Source organism: Atheta coriaria, unplaced genomic scaffold (genome assembly GCF_025399875.1).
Source record: "Atheta coriaria isolate IRGN ID8LTWV9N9 unplaced genomic scaffold, Caltech_Dcor_3.1 hic_scaffold_8_pilon, whole genome shotgun sequence".
NCBI lineage: Eukaryota > Metazoa > Arthropoda > Insecta > Coleoptera > Staphylinidae > Dalotia > Dalotia coriaria.
The window spans coordinates 2,254,029-2,273,355 of record NW_027045450.1 but is presented as its reverse complement, the minus strand read 5'-3'; the positions used below and the strand labels follow the sequence as shown (position 1 = coordinate 2,273,355).

At 36.0% G+C, this 19,327-nt stretch overlaps 1 protein-coding gene and 2 long non-coding RNA genes across 4 annotated transcripts; 1 reads left to right on the top strand and 2 right to left on the bottom strand.

Moving 5' to 3' along the window:
* The first annotated feature begins 370 nt into the window (after nucleotides 1–370).
* Nucleotides 371–939, top strand: LOC135797190 (uncharacterized). Its single transcript, XR_010549482.1, has 3 exons — nucleotides 371–556; nucleotides 612–750; nucleotides 839–939. It is a non-coding gene; the product is annotated as an uncharacterized lncRNA (long non-coding RNA).
* A 9,103-nt stretch (nucleotides 940–10,042) lies between these two features.
* On the bottom strand, nucleotides 10,043–10,285 carry LOC135797619 (uncharacterized). Its single transcript, XR_010549594.1, has 2 exons — nucleotides 10,242–10,285; nucleotides 10,043–10,129 (listed from the first exon to the last, which is right to left on the bottom strand). It is a non-coding gene; the product is annotated as an uncharacterized lncRNA (long non-coding RNA).
* Nucleotides 10,286–13,641: 3,356 nt separating this feature from the next.
* On the bottom strand, nucleotides 13,642–18,952 carry LOC135797382 (uncharacterized). Of its 2 annotated transcripts, none has more exons than XM_065309735.1 (3): nucleotides 17,764–18,952; nucleotides 16,608–16,921; nucleotides 13,642–16,201 (listed from the first exon to the last, which is right to left on the bottom strand). In XM_065309735.1, exons 1-3 carry the CDS (start codon nucleotides 17,915–17,917, stop codon nucleotides 15,995–15,997), a joined length of 675 nt encoding a protein of 224 aa, XP_065165807.1. In that variant the 5' UTR covers nucleotides 17,918–18,952; the 3' UTR covers nucleotides 13,642–15,994. The 2 variants fall into 2 exon arrangements, with proteins under 2 accessions (XP_065165807.1, XP_065165808.1); XM_065309736.1 differs by having other exon boundaries at nucleotides 16,647–16,921; nucleotides 17,764–18,908.
* Nucleotides 18,953–19,327: the final 375 nt, after the last annotated feature.

The following is a 19,327-nucleotide window of genomic DNA, read 5'->3' as shown; positions in this document are numbered from 1 at the left end:
CACGTTTTTTTTGTCTATTAGCGTCTCCTCTTTTTTGATAATCTAGTTTCACTCAAAACAAACATAGGCAATATACAAAGAGTGCTATTTACTTTGTGTGGGTGTGATAAATCATTAAATTACCGACGCATTTCGGACAGGATGTGCGTACAAAACGCATTCTATTTATCGATATCATCATAATGTGATCATTATCATTTACGTATTCACTCGTAGAATACACGTTGTTGCTATTTCTATGTGTAAATCTTGGTGAACCACTGAAATGGCATGAAATGAAAGAAAATAAAAACGCAATGAATCATGAAGTGTAAACACAGTCGCGGTGTTGTCATAGGCGGCATTCTCATTCAAGGTAACCAGACCATACGAGTGCGGGCTGTGCTGGCTGATCGCGTCAAAAGGTTTGAGATAATGTGTAACATTACCGCCGATTACCACACGCTGGAGTCGTGTATTGCGTTATAGTTTTCTGCACACAATGCGCTACGCGTCAGGTGCCCAGGTGGCCTTTTCCAATTTGTAGTTGGACGGAACGCTTCAAACAATGCGAATCGTAAGAAAGCGATGGCGAAATTAATTCCGACCATTATGTGTTCGCACGTTCGCAGGCCGGACCGAGTCGTGGATCCATGGTCGTCTCTACGAGCGTAAGCAATTCGCGCCCAAGTTACAGCCAATACGAAGTTTTATTCCCTGCCGCAGGGCCGCAAATAAAACTAAGCGGTGAATTGAACTGGTTCAGCAAATGTAAACAATAATGGTCTTAAAATAGCTTTGTTATTCGAAGGTTCCTGATGGGTTTTTACGTGATTTTAAAAAATGTATCGTGTTTCAGAACTTAAGATGATCATGTGGTTGCACGTTGTGGGCATGGACCATTCTGACCTTTTGGTTCCTCGGAACGATGCTCTGAGATCGGTGAGGATTGAAGAAAGTGGTAAGATAAGGTAATTTTTATGTGTGCGCTGCAAGGCAATGAACGGAGGCGTCAGGCAGTCTGGATCTTAAGCATGCTGTCAAGCAGCGATGCATACATGTATGCATATGAGTAGATGCTGACTGTTCCATTCAGTGAACAAAACACGAGAGTTCAGGCTGTTATCTAAATTAAATATTATCAAATTGATTAGTATGTGTATGCATACGCCCTGTATATCGAGAACCAATGGAGTCAAATAGATTACTTTACCATCATATGATTGATAAAGGGTTCCTCAATAAGGTGCATATCTTCCTGACCCTTTATAACTTTAGGAAATAGTCCCTAAGTCACGTACCTAAAATACCTATATATAAAATACCGGTAGCACGACACTACTTATATATTATAAAAATTTTTATATTACTTTACTAGTTACGTAAACGTACAATTTCTTACATAGTATGTATTTTTGTTCGAATTTATTTGGTTTTAATTATTTTAAATTAGCAAGGGGTGAAATCAATTCCCATACTTGTTCACAGGGGTAGTGACATTGAAAAGGTTAGGAACCACTGTTATAGAGAATAGTCCGTAGAATAGTCTCTGCGATTTGTACCTATTTATCTCTTTTAGTTTACGAGATATTCGCACTAGGATGCACTAAAAATCATAAAATCGAATTATACGGCTTATTTTTATATGTATCGCCAAACGTGGGCACGAGAGTAGTTTTGTATACAATTCTGTTATCTGCGTTTCGGTGTAAACAACGTTTTTAACGTATGTATTCCTAGCTGTCTCCTAGCGACGCATCAACTTGCTGCATGCAGCGAAGTCTAGTTTAGTTTAGATTACAGGTAATGTGCCTATTGCAAATTCACACACAAGGTCGCGTGCATTCGACGCGCCGCCTTTGCGCGCCACTTGCTTTCTTATCATATACTGTCCCGTTGTTGTTTACGCAGTTTCGGCGTGCACTATCGGTGAATTGCAGCCAGTTTCGTGCTGGTCGCTGGTTAATCCAGTCGTGTTTTGAGAGACTTATATCGTTTATTCGGACTTCAATATTTTAAATTTGTGTTATACTTGAAGATCAATCGACTATTTATTTGTACATTGCGACTGTAGTCATTTGTTTAATGTTGGGAAATGCCGGTTTTTTTTATTGCGTTTGTTATGTATATTACAAGTCCCGTGATAGTGGATGTGATAACATTCTTCACTCGGCGTTGTGTTTGGTATCGGTTACTAAATTAATCGAATATATATCGCCCCCATGTTGATTCTCATCATTAAGATAGATCCATCAGGCTCGTGTAAGGATTATTTAACTAAACTCTGTGCTGTTTATTTGTTTATTTTGTGTTGATTGTTAATTATAACATTATTCAATTGTATGAAATATTTTTGTTTTAATTTATGTTTTCGTTTAGTTACAGCACTCGTTGTGCCTGGCAGTCCGATAAGCTGTACACTGGTAAGTTTATAATTCAACTAGCTTTAACCCGCGGCTTCGCTCGCGTTGAATCCATCAAATAAATATTAGAGATCATTATACATAGTTGAAACGGATTGATAGAAAGAATGTATATTTCACTGCTTGGCAAGGATTATCTATGTGAAAAAATTACTACATTCAATAAAGTTTTAAATTTTAGATGGAATGCTAGATGGCGTTAAAGTAGTCAATTAGCCAGATGCAGAGGTATTATTGGCTAAACAATTTCTTTATTTTATTTAAAAAATATTTTTTTTATTAAATAAAAAAGTAGCCTATAACCATTCCGGGACCATCGGGGACCACTAAGAATATGTGTACGGATTTGATGTTGACGTAGCTGTCGGTAATACAGTGTGATGGTACTATAGTACTTAGGTGTGAGCTTCATTGCTGGAATGCTAGATGGCGTTAAAGTAGTAAAATAACCAGATGCAGAGGTGTTAGTGACTAAACAATTTCTTTATTTTAATTTAAAAAATAATTATTTTTATTAAATAAAAAGTAGCCTATAACCTATCGGGGACCACTAAGAATATGTGTACAAATTTTCATGATGATCTGTTAAGTAGTTTTTGCGTGAAAGCACTATAAACTTCAGGACATACGCATTTATAATATTAGTAAGGATTATAATTTTCGGTCAAATTTACATTTGCTGTTTATAAACAAGTGTTCTATTTATAACGTACTACCTACCTGCAGGGCCGGTGAGAGAGGGGGGGACAACTGGGATAAATTCCCCGGGGCCCGGCTGATCGCTCTTAAATCGTAAACACGACGGCCATATCTGTATCTCCCTGCATTGAAATTTATTGCAAGAAAATTCCGTAACGCGAATTATATTGAAAGTTGTATGTTTGCGCCGTAGTACTCGTTGCGCTAGGAATTGTAGTTTTTCTATGTACCTACCACTCGAACGCGGAGCTACAGTTAGTTCGGAATAATTTTCCCAGATGCAGAATTATATTCTGTATCTCCCTGTATAGAAATTTATTGCAGGAAAATTCCGTAACGCGAGTTATATTGAAAGTTGTGTGTGTTGAATAAAATGGGTAAAATTTGAAAAATGTCACTTCTTAGTACTTTTAGTGGCGTTTTTTGATGTTTTACTGTTGGAAATATTATTATTTTATATTTATATCTGATAGAGAATTTTCCAGTATTTTATAATCAACAATGTCTTGGTTGCTACCTCTTTCAGTTTAAGAGATATTAATTATTGAAAATCGTCGCTAAAAATTATCAAAAATTATCATCATCACAATTGGCAATTTTTTTCTTAAGAATAAACATTTCATCTCTTAGATTTCGGTTTTAACCAGCCTATCTTATAGAGAATAGTCCGTAGATTAAGACGCTGCGATCGGATCTTAATTATCTCTTTTAGTTTACGAGATATTCGCGATTGAATAAAATGGGCAAAAATTGATAAATGTCACTTTTTAGCACTTTTAGTCGCATTTTTCGACCTTTTAATGTAGGAAATATAATTATTTTATATTTTTATCTGATAGACAATTTTCCAATCTTTCATAATCAACCATTCGTTGGTAGCTATCTCTTTTAGTTTAAGAGATATTAATTTTTGAAATTCGTCGAAAAATAGTATCAAGCACCCCCCCTTGGCAATTTTTTTCTTAATACTTAAAATTTTGTCTCTCATATTTCCCTTTTAACTATCCTATCTGATAGAAAATAGTCCGTAGATTAAGACGCTGCGATCAGATCTTATTTATCTCTTTTAGTTTACGAGATATTCGCGATTGAATAAAATGGGCAAAAATTGATAAATGTCACTTTTTAGCACTTTTAGTCGCATTTTTCGACCTTTTAATGTAGGAAATATAATTATTTTATATTTTTATCTGATAGACAATTTTCCAGTCTTTCATAATCAACCATTCGTTGGTAGCTTAAGAGATATTAATTTTTGAAAATCATCGAAAGAAAGTATCAAGCACCCCCCCTTGGCAATTTTTTTCTTAAGAGTTAAAATTTTGCCTCTCATATTTCCCTTTTAACTATCCTATCTGATAGAAAATAGTCCGTAGATTAAGACGCTGCGATCGGATCTTATTTATCTCTTTTAGTTTACGAGATATTCGCGATTGAATAAAATGGGCAAAAATTGATAAATGTCACTTTTTAGCACTTTTAGTCGCATTTTTCGACCTTTTAATGTAGGAAATATAATTATTTTATATTTTTATCTGATAGACAATTTTCCAATCTTTAATAATCAACCATTCGTTGGTAGCTATCTCTTTTAGTTTAAGAGATATTAATTTTTGAAAATCGTCGAAAAAAAGTATTAAGCACCCCCCCTTGGCAATTTTTTTCTTAAGAGTTAAAATTTTGTCTCTCATATTTCCCTTTTAACTATCCTATCTGATAGAAAATAGTCCGGAGATTAAGACGCTGCGATCAGATCTTATTTATCTCTTTTAGTTTACGAGATATTCGCGATTGAATAAAATGGGCAAAAATTGATAAATGTCACTTTTTAGCACTTTTAGTCGCATTTTTCGACCTTTTAATGTAGGAAATATAATTATTTTATATTTTTATCTGATAGACAATTTTCCAATCTTTCATAATCAACCATTCGTTGGTAGCTATCTCTTTTAGTTTAAGAGATATTAATTTTTGGAATTCGTCGAAAAATAGTATCAAGCACCCCCCCTTGGCAATTTTTTTCTTAATACTTAAAATTTTGTCTCTCATATTTCCCTTTTAACTATCCTATCTGATAGAAAATAGTCCGTAGATTAAGACGCTGCGATCAGATCTTATTTATCTCTTTTAGTTTACGAGATATTCGCGATTGAATAAAATGGGCAAAAATTGATAAATGTCACTTTTTAGCACTTTTAGTCGCATTTTTCGACCTTTTAATGTAGGAAATATAATTATTTTATATTTTTATCTGATAGACAATTTTCCAGTCTTTCATAATCAACCATTCGTTGGTAGCTATCTCTTTTAGTTTAAGAGATATTAATTTTTGAAAATCATCGAAAAAAAGTATCAAGCACCCCCCCTTGGCAATTTTTTTCTTAAGAGTTAAAATTTTGCCTCTCATATTTCCCTTTTAACTATCCTATCTGATAGAAAATAGTCCGTAGATTAAGACGCTGCGATCGGATCTTATTTATCTCTTTTAGTTTACGAGATATTCGCGATTGAATAAAATGGGCAAAAATTGATAAATGTCACTTTTTAGCACTTTTAGTCGCATTTTTCGACCTTTTAATGTAGGAAATATAATTATTTTATATTTTTATCTGATAGACAATTTTCCAATCTTTAATAATCAACCATTCGTTGGTAGCTATCTCTTTTAGTTTAAGAGATATTAATTTTTGAAAATCGTCGAAAAAAAGTATTAAGCACCCCCCCTTGGCAATTTTTTTCTTAAGACTTAAAATTTTGTCTCTCATATTTCCCTTTTAACTATCCTATCTGATAGAAAATAGTCCGTAGATTAAGACGCTGCGATCAGATCTTATTTATCTCTTTTAGTTTACGAGATATTCGCGATTGAATAAAATGATGCAGAATTAAATTCTGAATCTCCTTGTATCGAGGTTTATGGCGAGAAAATTCCGTAACGCGCGTTATATTAAAAGTTGTGTATGTGCGCCGTAGTACTCGTTGCGCTAAGAATTGTAGTTTTTATTAGTGTAACACGCGAACGCGGTGTCAGAGTTAGTTAGGATTAATATTCCCAGATGCGGAATTGAATTCTGTATCACCCTGCATCGAAAATTATTGCGAAGAAATTCCGTAACGCGAGTTATATTGAATGATATGTGTGTGCGCCGTAGTAACCGTTGCGCTAGGAATTGTAGTTTTTTTAGTGTAACTCGCGAACGCGGTGTTAGAGTTAGCTCAGAATAATTTTCCCAGATGCGTAATTGTGACTCGTGTTTAGCGCACCTTACGAAGGTAGCAGTAGAAGTGACTCGTGTTCAGGGCACCGTACGAAGTTAGCGGTAGAAGTGACTCGTGTTCAGGGCACCCTACGAAGGTATACTTATTTTGCCTATTTTAATATTTTATTTTATAAGGAATATTTAAATTAGTCGCGGTGTTGTAAACATCAATTATTGAATTAACTAAGGTATACAGTAAACTTATACGAAGACAATTAAAAAACAATAAATTATTTATTTGTTTTTTTTTGTTATTTTCTAAGTTGAATACGTAATCCATGGTTTATAAAATGTATTTATTAAAATAATTTTGTGATTTTCTTGGATTTTACAAGTTTTCGAGTTTTAAGAGTTTTACTCGTATACAAAATTGTAAAATCCAAGAAAATCACAAAATTATTTTAATAAATACATTTTATTTATTTGTATTGGTAAATTACAAATTCCTGTTTTTCTTCATCTTTTTTGCATCTCATAACCAATATATTCTATTCTTATGCCGAGAAATATTGAAAGTAAAAGTAGATTTCGGGTATGTGTGTTATTTCAATATTGTGAATTTTTACTTTCGTCTTCTCAACTACGTGTTTACCACTACGTTTGTGTATAAACAACTTTTTTTGTTCAACTGACGCTACGTACGCTATCGCTTATCGCTACGTACCTGCCTTGTACCTGGTTTCGCACACCGCACACGGCAGTAGTTTCACCGCGTGGTCCGCGAACGCGTGTCTCTAATCGCCACGCGTTTTCAGACTTCAATTATTCAATTAATCGTAGTGCATTCTTTTCGTTATCAGCAAATTATTCGTAACGAGCATGTGTGCCTGTTTTGTTTGATGAATTGTGGCGGTTAGAGTGTTCTTAAGTGAGAAATAAGTGTCCGATAATCTCTGCGCGAGTTTTCAGTTGATAAGATATATGCCTGGATCTAAAATTTCTTTATCAATGCACTGGTAGGTGTTTAATCACTTTTTTTCGCGGAAAGTTAAGACGGTTTAACTTAAATTGATTATTCCATTTGACGGATATTACCTAATTTTGCAGATTACAAACACATGGTAGCATTTTTATCAGAATTCTTAGTCATGTTTCCGAAAATAACATACATAATTTAATTATTACAAACACTGTGTTAAAAAATACCTGAGGATTATTAAAATGATAATATTTATGTGGTCGACCACGCTCACTTTGCCGTCGACCGTCGGCTCGTTTCCGCTGAACGTTTTAAATCGAATTTCCCTCCTTATCATCATTAAATTAAAAAGTTTTTTGTTGATCTAATAAAATCTTATACGATGAATAGTTTTTCGTTATTTTTATCGTATTTACCTACTGTAAAACCACGCGTCGTTACTTGCCGTCTGCTGATTTGGATGTTTTCCGCCCGATGTTCTATCAATTTATGATGATGCTTCACCCGTCGGTTACCTTATGCAGTTGATGCTATCAACTGATAAATATATACACAATATATTAAAATGTAGGTAAGTGTTTTATTCTTGTTGCAACTTTTTTACGTAACTTTTCCGATCATTTTCGGGTAAAATCTTTGAATTTATGTTAAAATATAGTTGTTTCGGTATAAATTTCTCTTGGTACAATGTGAATGTTGATCATATTTGTAGTTTTTAAAGCTTTCCTTTTGTAACACCCTGTATATTTGTTTTCTCAACAGTACTTTAGTAAATCGTCTTTATTTGTGAGTTTTGAGTGTTCTTTGTTTTAAACTTGGAATTTTCCTTTTGGAACACCCTATATATTTGCTTTTCTTTGTGTCCGTGAAAACTTTCCTTCAGTTGTGGTTTTAGAGATTTTTTTGCATTTTAAGTATTTTTTTGTAACACCCTGTTTATTAGTTTCCCGGAGCATCGGGTGAAAACAAGCAATATTTGTAGTGTTTAGATGTTTTCCTCTTTGAAGGTTGAATTTTTTATTTGTGACACCTTGTATAATCGTTTTCCTTCACATCCCTGAAAATTTTGCTTTGACTGTTATTTGAATTTAACTTCTTGCACTTTGAATTTTCTTTTTGTAACGCCCTGTATATTTGTTTCCCAGGGTAACCGTGGAAAACTAGCGATATTTGAATGTTTAGATGTTTTCCTGTCTGTACTTAATTTTCTGTAACTCCCCGGTATATTTGTTTCCATTGACTTTGCTAATTGCTTTATCTCGCTAGAACTTCACTTAGTGATACGCGATTGTTGGCGCGGCTAAGCAGGTCGTAATTCCAATTTCAATATGGCGGCATGAATTCTGTTGACTTGTATTATTTTACTTTGTATTTATTAATAAAGAAATGTTAAGAAATATTATGTCTTATGCTTTCAATGTACCCGTTCTATCATTTCAGGTACAGGTCTCTAAGAGAGTTCCCTCTCTCAGGGGATGATCCCCAATATAAAAATTGTTAAGGTATCCTGTATGATTTGTGTACTCCATCTTTCATTTCAGCTACAGGTGAGAACTTGTAAGAATATTTTTAAGAGTCCCCTCTCTTGAGGCGACTTAAAAATTAGAAATATTTTTACAAGTCCTTAAAAGGATGTCCTTATAAGGAGTTCCCTCTCTCTGGGGGTGATCCCCCACCATAAAAATTGTTGATATGCCTGATAATTCCGGGGATGAAGCGCAGAGACATCGTAGCTGTAGGTTGGGCCGGGAGCAATGGACGAATCGAAGCAGTGGGCGATCGACCAGAGCGCCGGAGGCGCTCTGGGAGATCGACCTGTGACTGTCTTATAACGACACGTGCCAAAAAATTTAAAAATCTGATCCACTCCTGTTGCTCTTTCTCCTATCTCCTCTTCTCCTCTACTCTGTTCTCTTCCTTCTGTCTTCTACTCTTCTCTGCTATTCTTTCTTCTATATTTCATATATTTCATTTGAGTTTACATATGCAACCCAAATTACACCTGTTATTTTTATATTTGAGAAAAATGCCTACTATACCTGAGATTCGATCCGTGCCTACTAGCATGCCAGCAGGTGCACGTATCCACTCGACCACCGAGTGTTTTTATCATTGCTATTTGATTCTTCTATATATGTTTATCTTTTTATCATGTTTTTAAAAACAACACAATTCAAGCTACAGCAACGCATTGTACACGCTTCACGCACATAAGATTTATATACTATATGATTTAAGACACCGATACTGAAAACAGCAAAGGGGATCCAACAAAGAAATAAGAATTAGTTTATAACATTACAATGTGTTTTATTGACAACATTTAAAATACATATATCTTTCAAATAAAAAAAAACATTGACGAATCTCGAATCTCGCAGCAGTAAAGACTTACCTTAAAATGTGCGCATCTCTAATACTTCTTTCATGGATATCGCAGATTCCATTACTGGGCACCAACGTTGTCTATCAGCAGGAATTAATAATAAATCCAAGTTTTGCCAATATTCGAGAAGATAAACGAAGGCAATTACAGAATTAAAGTAAGACACGCGAAAAGTCGCTTCGAAGATCGACTGACGAACAAAACACGTGCTAAGCGTTGCACAGCGCGCGATCGACTAAAGTGTAAAAAAAATTGATATCAGGCGTAAACAAAGTAGATAGCCCCTACCAGTACTATCTAAATAAGCAGAACGACTGACGCGCTGCGCCGACACAAGCAACGTATCAGACACAAAACAAAATTAAAAACATCAGGCTAGTATTTATTACTTTTGATTCATTCAATTTGATTTGAGTAACGCTCTGCTTGTGTTCCAAAAATCCTAAATAATTAAGTGAAATCCCTAAAGACAGCAAAAATTAGTCCTTCGAACATAAAAATGCAATTTTGGTGATTAATTTGTAAGATAATCACAAAAGTTATTTAGAAAAATGATTTATAAATTTAATACTTACAATTTGATGCAAAAATGGTCCTTCTACGATGTCTGACTCAGGTGCAAAATCCCTAAAACAATCAAAAATTAGTTCTTTGAACATAAAAATGCAATTTTGGAAATTAATTTGTAAGATAATCACAAAAGTTATTTAAGAAAATGATAAAGAAATTTAATACTTACAATTGGATGCAAAAATGGTCCATCTACGATGTCAGACTCAGGTGCAAAATCTCTAAAACAATCAAAAATGAGTCCTTCAAACATAAAAATGCAATTTTTGAGATTAATTTGTGAGATAATCACAAAAGTTATTTAGAAAAATTATAAATAAATTTAATACTTGCAATTTGATGCAACAGTGGTCCATCTACAATATCAGACTCAGGTGCAAAATCCCTAAAACAATCAAAAATTAACTTCGAACATAAAAATGAAATTTGGGAGATTAATTTACAAGATAATCACAAAAGTTATTTAGGAAAATGATAAAGAAATTTAATACTTACAATTTGATGCAAAAAATGTCCTTCTACGATGTCAGACTCAGGTGCAAAATCCCTAAAACAATCAAAAATTAGTCAAAATGTATACAAAAAATGCGACCGAAAAAATGTTTACAAGAAAATTCGACCGATAAAATTTTTACGAAAAAATTCGACCAAAAAAGTATAACAAATTTTATTCGACCGAAAAAATTTTACAAAAAGTTTCGACTGAAAAATTTGGAGTAAAAAAGTTCGACCTTGTTTTTCGGCCGAAAAAATATTAACAAAAATATTCTCTCAAAATTAGCCGAACGAAAAACACAAAAAGGGCATTTTTGAAGGTTTCCCGAGGGTTAAACCCACAAGTTATATATGAAAATTATAAAGAAATTTAATACCTACAATTTACTGCAAAAATGGTTGCCCGATGACATGGCGTTCGCCCGCTAAACACTTAAAACCACAAAATTAGCCGACCGAAAAACACAAAAAGGGCATTTTTAAAGGTATCCCGAGGGTTAAACCCACAAGCTATATATGAAAATTATAAAGAATTTTAATACCAACAATTTACTGTAAAAATGGTTGCCCTTCGACACCATGTTCGCCCGCTAAACACCGAAAACCACAAAATTTGCCGACCGAGAAACACAAAAAGGGCATTTTTGAAGGTTTCCCGAGGGTTAAACCCACAAGTTATATATGAAAATTATAAAGAATTTTAATACCATCAATTTACTGTAAAAATGGTTGACCTACGACACCGCGTCCACCCGCTAAACACCAAAAACCACAAAATTTGCCGACCGAGAAACACAAAAAGGGCATTTTTGTAAGTTTCCCGAGGGTTAAACTTACAAGTTACATATGAAACTTATAAAGAAATTTACTATCTACAATCTACTGTAAAAATAGTTGCCCTACGACATCGCGTTCGCCCGCTAAACATCAAAAACCACAAAATTTGCCGACCAAAAAACAGAAAAAGGGCATTTTTGAAGGTTTCCCGAGGGTTAAACCCACAAGTTATATATGAAAATTATAAAGAATTTTAATACCAACAATTTACTGTAAAAATGGTTGTCCTACGACACCGCGTTCACCCGCTAAACACCAAAAACCACAAAATTTGCCGACCGAGAAACACAAAAAGGGCATTTTTGTAAGTTTCCCGGGGGTTAAACCCACAAGTTATATATGAAAATTATAAAGAATTTTAATACTTACAATATATTGTAAAAGTGGTTACCTTACGACATCGCGTTCGCCCGCTAAAACAAACAAAACACAATATTACCCAAGCGAAAAACACAAAAAGGGCATTTTTGTAGGTTTTCCGAGGGATAAACTCACAAGTAATATATGAAAAATGTAAAAAATTTTAATACCTATGCGAGACCATACTAATACCAATGCGAGAACATACCTTGATGCAAAATAAATTTTTGCGTTTTGATATATCCAATAAGTTGTATGGACCTTAATTATGCACATTGTAGAACCTATAAAATAACGTAGTATAATACAAAAAGAATACGACAACTCACTCACGCTTTACCTCTGAGTATGTAGGTACCTATAATCCGCGTGTACGAACCCCGCACATCAATCGCGCACAATCGAAGAAGCACTTAGAAACTCAAGAATAATGAAGACAATGTGCGTGCAGCTCACCTGACGACAAAAATGAGACTATCGTGGTACACAAGCCAACCGCGTGGCGATCCTACAAAAATTGCACGAGATAAGAAAACATGTTTGTTTGTAAACACTGATACTGTCAGTGTGGTAGTACACAACATGAATAGAATTGTACTCGCACTATGAATGAAACTATTAATTTCCATTAAATTCTGTTTTCGGATTTTGATAAATAATTTAATTCTACATCGATTATTTTAGTAACTTTTTGTGCTAGCATTAACCGTTTAGGCCCTATTTACAATTTTTGTGCAAACTACATTCGACATAAAAAAGAGAAGCCTTTTTTATAACAAAATCTTTTCCTTAAAAATTTTTTGTGCCATTTTGGGCATTTTTCAATAAAAGCGCCATCTTGTTGAGAATTCTTCAAGGGTCAAGAATATGAATCCTTTTTCTCTTAGCCCTATTAGTTTAGGAGATATTAGGGTTTAAAGTTTTAAGTTCAAACGAAAATATTTTAAGGTAAAAGTTCGACCCTGTTCTTCGAGCAAAAATAATTTTTAAAAAGAGTTCGACCCTGTCTTTCGACCTAAAATTATTTCAATCTTTACCTGAATTCCTTTGATTAAAAAAATTAAATTCAGTCCTTCGACCGAAATTTATATAAGCGGAAGTTCGACCCAATCTTTCAACCCAAAAACGAAAAATATTGAAAAAAATACAAATTTTCGGATGATGTTTAGGGCACTTCCGAAGAGTTTAAAGGGTAGCTAAAGTACTCACGTGGTAAAGGGATTCTTCAACTATCACTTGGCAATGAGATAGGCCAAATTGCTTAATTGGTTCAGAAATTACAGAGTGTTTTCCACGCTCACTTTTTGAAATTCCAGAAAAACAGCTTTTTGAGAGGACATTTTAGGGCACTTCCAGAGAGTTTAAAGATTTGGGATAAAAGCACATTGTAGAAGGACTCTTTAGCTGTCATATTATGATGAGATAGCCCAAATTGCTTTATTGGTTCCGGAAATACAGGGTGTTTTCCACGACAACATTATGGAAATTTAAAAAATATTTTGACGGCCATTTTAGGGTACTTTCTGAAAGTTTTTTAGGGTTAGAATAGCATTAACATTATAAAGGCATTCTTTACCTATCATATGACGGTAAAAAAACCTAAATTGCTTGATTGGTGTAGGAGATATAGGGTGTTTTGTTGGTCAACTTTTTGAAATTTTATGATTTTTAATGAGACGCCCTGAAAAAATAAAAAGAATAAAACACAGTATGTCTTCGGCATGTTTACATTTATTTGAAAAACCAATTAACTTTATAAAAGTGTAAAAGTTTACAAATATTGAAAGACAATTGGTAGTGGATAGTGAGTATGGCAATTTACAATAACTCATATTTGCGTTTCGTCCCTAACGCATCGAGACAAAAACGTTACAATCGTGGGCATCGCCTTCCCTCACCGGCGTCACCTTATTCCATACATCACAAAAAATATAATATATTATGGTTATGTCGAGTAAAACATTCATATTATTCGATTCTATGTAGTGTACTGCAAAAATCATAAATATGTCGATTACTCAAAAGCAGTTCAATTAATATTCGTTAGGTTCATAGATTGGTCTGCCGTTGGCAATTTTTGTTACTTTTGTTGTTCATTTATCACGGATGGGCCGGTGCATAGCCTTTAACAATAAAATTTTCTCCCGCTTTCGTACGTACGTAAACGTAATAAATTCTAAATGTGTTTTTGTTCGTTTTTTTTTCTCTCTATAATGTTTGTAAATTTCAAAAAGTTCAGGTTCATTTGTTCAGAAAGCGCAGGTTTACAAATTTTCACCGGGCCCTTGGTCCAGGCTCTGTCAGGTAATGTACAAGGCAATAATCATACCACGAAATAAACTAAACTCGTCTCGCAACTCATTATGGCATAATCAGTGCATAGAATAATCATAGATTAACACAATTCATAACTCAATTAATTACGCGCATTTTCCTCTCACAAAATAAAAATGAAACAAAAATTCTTTAGACCAAAGTCAAACAAACAACCAGCATCCGCATCTTCTCATCTCTCTGACTAGGGAACGAAAAACAAAACAATAATTATATTAATGTGTATATAATATATATATACGCGTTGAAAAAACATTTCGCACGTCGGAAAATGTATTTCGGAGATCAATTGTAACAGGATTATACGTCGGCAAATCACAGAGACGCTTTGAAGAGCGGTCTACACACGCAACTACTTACGCTACTCTACTACTTACAAACTAAAAAATACAATTGCTTTAAAATTTTCATTTAAAATATCAGCGCTTTTATATTTATACGTTCCATATAATACGAATCTTCATATGTATCCCTATATATTTATATAATATATATTTCTACTTAAATATATATTTTCTTGTGTATCAAAAAAAAAGTTAAGCTATTAACACGCATTGACAATATTGGTGTGGCCACGCGAACTTCGAGTTCTTTGGTGGCAATGTGAGCACAGCAACGATTCGACGCCACCTCAACTCGCGTGCCTCCTGAACACATTGTCACAAGTCTAAAATCTCGATTGGATAAAAGTTAAGTTAATTTTTTTGGACGAATTTCGTTTTGTTTTGTTTTGTAAATTTCGCTTAATGGAGGCACTCGTGTTTGAGATTCGTCGAGTCGCTCGCCGACGTTTCCGCCACAATGCATCACGACCAAATTATTTACAATTTACAAGGTTTTCACCCAGAACAAAAAAAGTTTAGGTCGGCAGGGGTGGCAGGGTTGGCAGTAACGTTTTTCGAGGTTTACGCGCCCAGCCTCGCCGCACCGCACGCGCATTCTAACTACAGAGATCATTGGAAAACTTTTCTGCGACGCGTTTCTACGTCGCCAAATACCATAAAAAAATAATACGCGAAAATATAAAAAAAAAATCGTAAATATTAAAAATGAACATAAGACACAACAGAATTCAGACTCATTGGTAGCGAAACTGTTTCAAAGCCGCGTGCAAATTGGCACCTCATCATTCTTTGGCTAGTTCTGAATCTAACTCTCATTTTGCTTACTTTTCTATATCTTTGAGAAAGATATATACAAGATAATATAAATTAATCTAAATTACGTACGAAAAAAAAAACAACTGAGAAAAATTATTCATGCTTTCTTTTTACTTTTATCTAATTAGTTTTGTTTTTCCTGAGAGAATGGCGGGGGGTGCATCGAGCTCAACGCGTCCTCCACAACTACATCCCTTCAACGCTTCGTTTCAATTGTGAGATCAACTATTTGATTGATTAGCTCTGCTCTCTTTGGAACTTTGACAAATATACAATTATACTTAAACAATGCTAAACGGCGCGCGCTCCTGGCCGGGCCTCGCGCAAATGACCTAATGCGACACATGCGCGCAATCTTACTAATCGATAGAACACTCAAGTTAATTACTGATTATCAAAAATAATAAACACACCGAACGAATTGATTACTGTAGTAACGAAAATATGTTATAAAAAAAGTATTAGGCGTATCATACGCCGTGTACGGTTTACGCTATCGATATTATATTATAGAAACATCACTGTTGGGTAGCTTTGGATGAATTGGTTTCGTTCATGACGTGCAAAGTGAATTACCGGGCGCGGAATATGTGCCAGCCGACGACGCAGATCACCGCTGTCCACAGGGAGCGTGAGGATGTTGTTGCTGGGATGATTTTCGACAGCAGGCTCTTGTCCTCGATGGCGGGAGTTTCGGCGTCCACCAGGCAAGATGGCGGTGACTGCGACGTTGATGAACATAATAACGTTGGTGGCATGAATGGTAATCTCTCTGCTTGCTGTAGAACAAAATGAAACAAAACAAATTCGTTAGCAAATGCATAATACTCCAATAGATTACTATCAAGTTTGAAACAAAGAGAAGCCGTGAACATGCAACATATAAACAATGAAGGAAAAAACCACACACATACAAAACCAATGTGCAATTACGTTATAATTATCTTATAAAGCGGTAGTCCAAGGTCAGGCGTGCAGCGGGTATGAAAACGTGCGCAACTGCATAGAAGTGTTTTACCGATCCACACAATTGCACAATAAACGCGGCGTGCAGGAAGTAAACTTGAAATAATGACGACAAGAAACTATCATTACGAAAAAAGATGATGCGCAACTATTAGAAGTATCTAAAGCCTAGGCTGGGTGATCATGGAGCATGCGAGCACACCACGTGAAATCACCCACCTTGAAAATATCAGCGAATCTTCGCACAATGACACCAACCTGCTTCCAATCGACGTCCACCTCCGCGGTGGCGGTCATCAGCGGCAACGCACTGGCGTCGTTGTCCTGTGCGAGCATATGCGTCGTGAATTTGGCGTGATAGCAACACGACGCCTCGGCGTCGGTGTTGATGCGTTGGTGGCGGCCGTCGGCGGGCGTCGTGGATGGCTGGCTGCTACGGACGAGATCGGGCAGATTGGACGGCTGCACGGCGGCGGGGTTTTGCTGATGTTGGTGATGGTGGTTTCGTTGATGATGTCGAGGCAAAGGACATACTGGAATAAAAATTCAATCGTCTAAATCCCGCACTTTATTTTAAACAATATAAAAGTTTGCTTTTTCTGTTAAATTAAATTTACCTCAAGCGAAATCATTTTTAGCGCCATTTTTTTTTTGGATTTTACCAATTCATTTTTAAATTTGATTTTAACTACGTCGGTGACTTTCTTCGGGGAGCCTCAACATTAAGAAAAGATTCTCCCGGGACATGCCTGCCAAAAATAATAGCACCTACGTCATTAGATACCAAGTCATGCGATCAAGGTGATTTTAGATATGATATAGATCGATAGATACGGGCTGTTTACACTACGCGTGAAAATAAAATGTTTGCAAACAAACGAGGAAGCGCATTTACTGAATGCGGAACGAACACAATGCAATAATAACAGTGAGAGGTGATTATGAAAAAGATAAGCGCAAAAACTTTGTAAACGTTAAAAATGGTAACAAAAATGGCGCGTGTAGGCAGTCACTGAACTCCCAATTACCACAATTTCACTAGTCTGACTTATTATGACTCTGGTAAAATTGGCACTAGTCAAACTTGACCATGAACTCTATCCAAAGAGTAGAAGCGCGCCCACAAGTCCAAGCAACAGGTTCAGCCAAGTCACGACACACTGTAGCACAATTTCATCACCCACGAAATACGAATTTGCTTTCCACTCACTTTGATTTAAAAATTTTGTTGTGCGCATGTGTTAATCATTCCAAAGCACGTGTTTCGTGTTGCGGTGTATGACCGCAGTTGGATGACTCACAGAAAAAGCAAACAAACGCACAAAATGGAAAGTGATTTTTTTTCATATCTAATTGGATTTTTTGTGATGCTTACCTCTTATTGCAGAAGAGTTCGAGGCGCGATTCAACATCCGTGCTCGTAGCAGGATCTGAATTTGCTGATTGATGTCGATGAGCTCGCCAAGGAGCTGTTCGAGTTCAGCTTCACTTCGATCATCCTCACTGGGCAACACAAATGGTATAGCCATGACGGCGAACTATGTTTTTATTTCCTTGATGCGCAAACTTTGAATTAATTCAGAGCACAAAAATAAGTTTTCGCCGCACAAATGTTTAAGAAATAATTCCCGAACCCACTCGGTTTATTTATTTGATTTCAAACAGTTGCAAACGAATCGATTGTCACTCGGTTGAAGTTGTTGTTGTTGTTGGAACTAAGTTCGTAGACGGACTGACGCTAGATAGACGTCGAACGTGGATTAAAACGCGTGTTCGTAGCGAGAGCGCAACTCAGGAGAGAGTCGACCGGCACTGACGACAGTCGGACGTGGTTTGAACTTTCCACGCTGCCTCGACGCTGGACAAGTTACAACTTGTTCGAACGTGAAAAGCCCGATGTAGGTGGGGGGTTGTATGGTTGCAAAACGCCTAGCGGATGCACTCGAGCGGCGGTCGTGCGTGTTCGTCGATGGTCTTCCGAGGGTCCCACAACCAATGAGCTTTTAGAGCGAGGGGAACTCTGGGCGGGTTTTTCGTACCGAAAATTCACTTTACTCCGTGTGGGTAAGTTTATTTGAGGGCAGCTTTTTGCGGAAATCTGTTCCGAGACCTGATTTCACACTTTTACGCCAACCTGCAAGTGCTTCCAGTCGGGGTGGGGCAATAACCTACTACCTGGTTTAGTTTTGCGGCGCAATATTGTCTAGAATTTACTGATTTATTGATTTTGATCACAATTTATCTCTAAACTAGACAAATATAGATCAAGATAAGTCAGAAAACGCAATTGTACTATTTTTATTTATATTCCGCACGTGTAAGCTACGTCTAGTAAGTCTAGAGTGTGTTTGTTGCAAGTTGCGAGAGACTGGCTCTTGAAAGCTCCCAGCAGACAAAGCTGTTGTACGCAAAGACAGGTCGAAACCTGTCCATATACCGTGATTGTTTTAACCAACTTTGAAACGGCGCACGACTACGCCTCGCGCAGCACACAGCACGAAGAAGAGAGCGCAGGTGTTCATCGCTCAGCGAACGATACTTAAGTCAGTAGGAGAAGATGCACTGCATAAAACACACAGGGACGTCTTCATGACCAGCCATAAAGTATCGTCAGACACGCGATGCTTGAAAAACCTACAGTTGGATCCTGTGTGACCCTAGAACCCAAAACGAAGGTCCAACCAAACACAAAAAAAATCTAAACACTACAAAACCGGCGAATTGTGGCGGCGAGTTTTACTGCCTATTGACCTGAAACTGAAATCATGCGGTTCATGGTCAAACCAATAAAACCCTAGCGAAAGCAAAAAACTAGATGCACCACTCTGTATTTTTGAACATGGGACCTGTCCGAGATGTTTGTTTGGTCGTGCATGTCGTGTTCGGACCTACCCTAGATGGCTAATGCGAGGGATAATTGTATTCATTATGATTTATGA

Bases quoted from the DNA above. Each gene is read 5' to 3' on its own strand.
- LOC135797382 (XM_065309735.1), bottom strand. From the start codon at position 17,917: ATGGCTATACCATTTGTGTTGCCCAGTGAGGATGATCGAAGTGAAGCT. The intron at 16,922-17,763 runs GTAAGCATCACA...TTTTTATTCCAG, and splicing joins GAACTCTTCTGCAATAAGAG to TATGTCCTTTGCCTCGACAT. The intron at 16,202-16,607 runs GTGGGTGATTTC...TTTGTTCTACAG, and splicing joins GATTCGCTGATATTTTCAAG to CAAGCAGAGAGATTACCATT.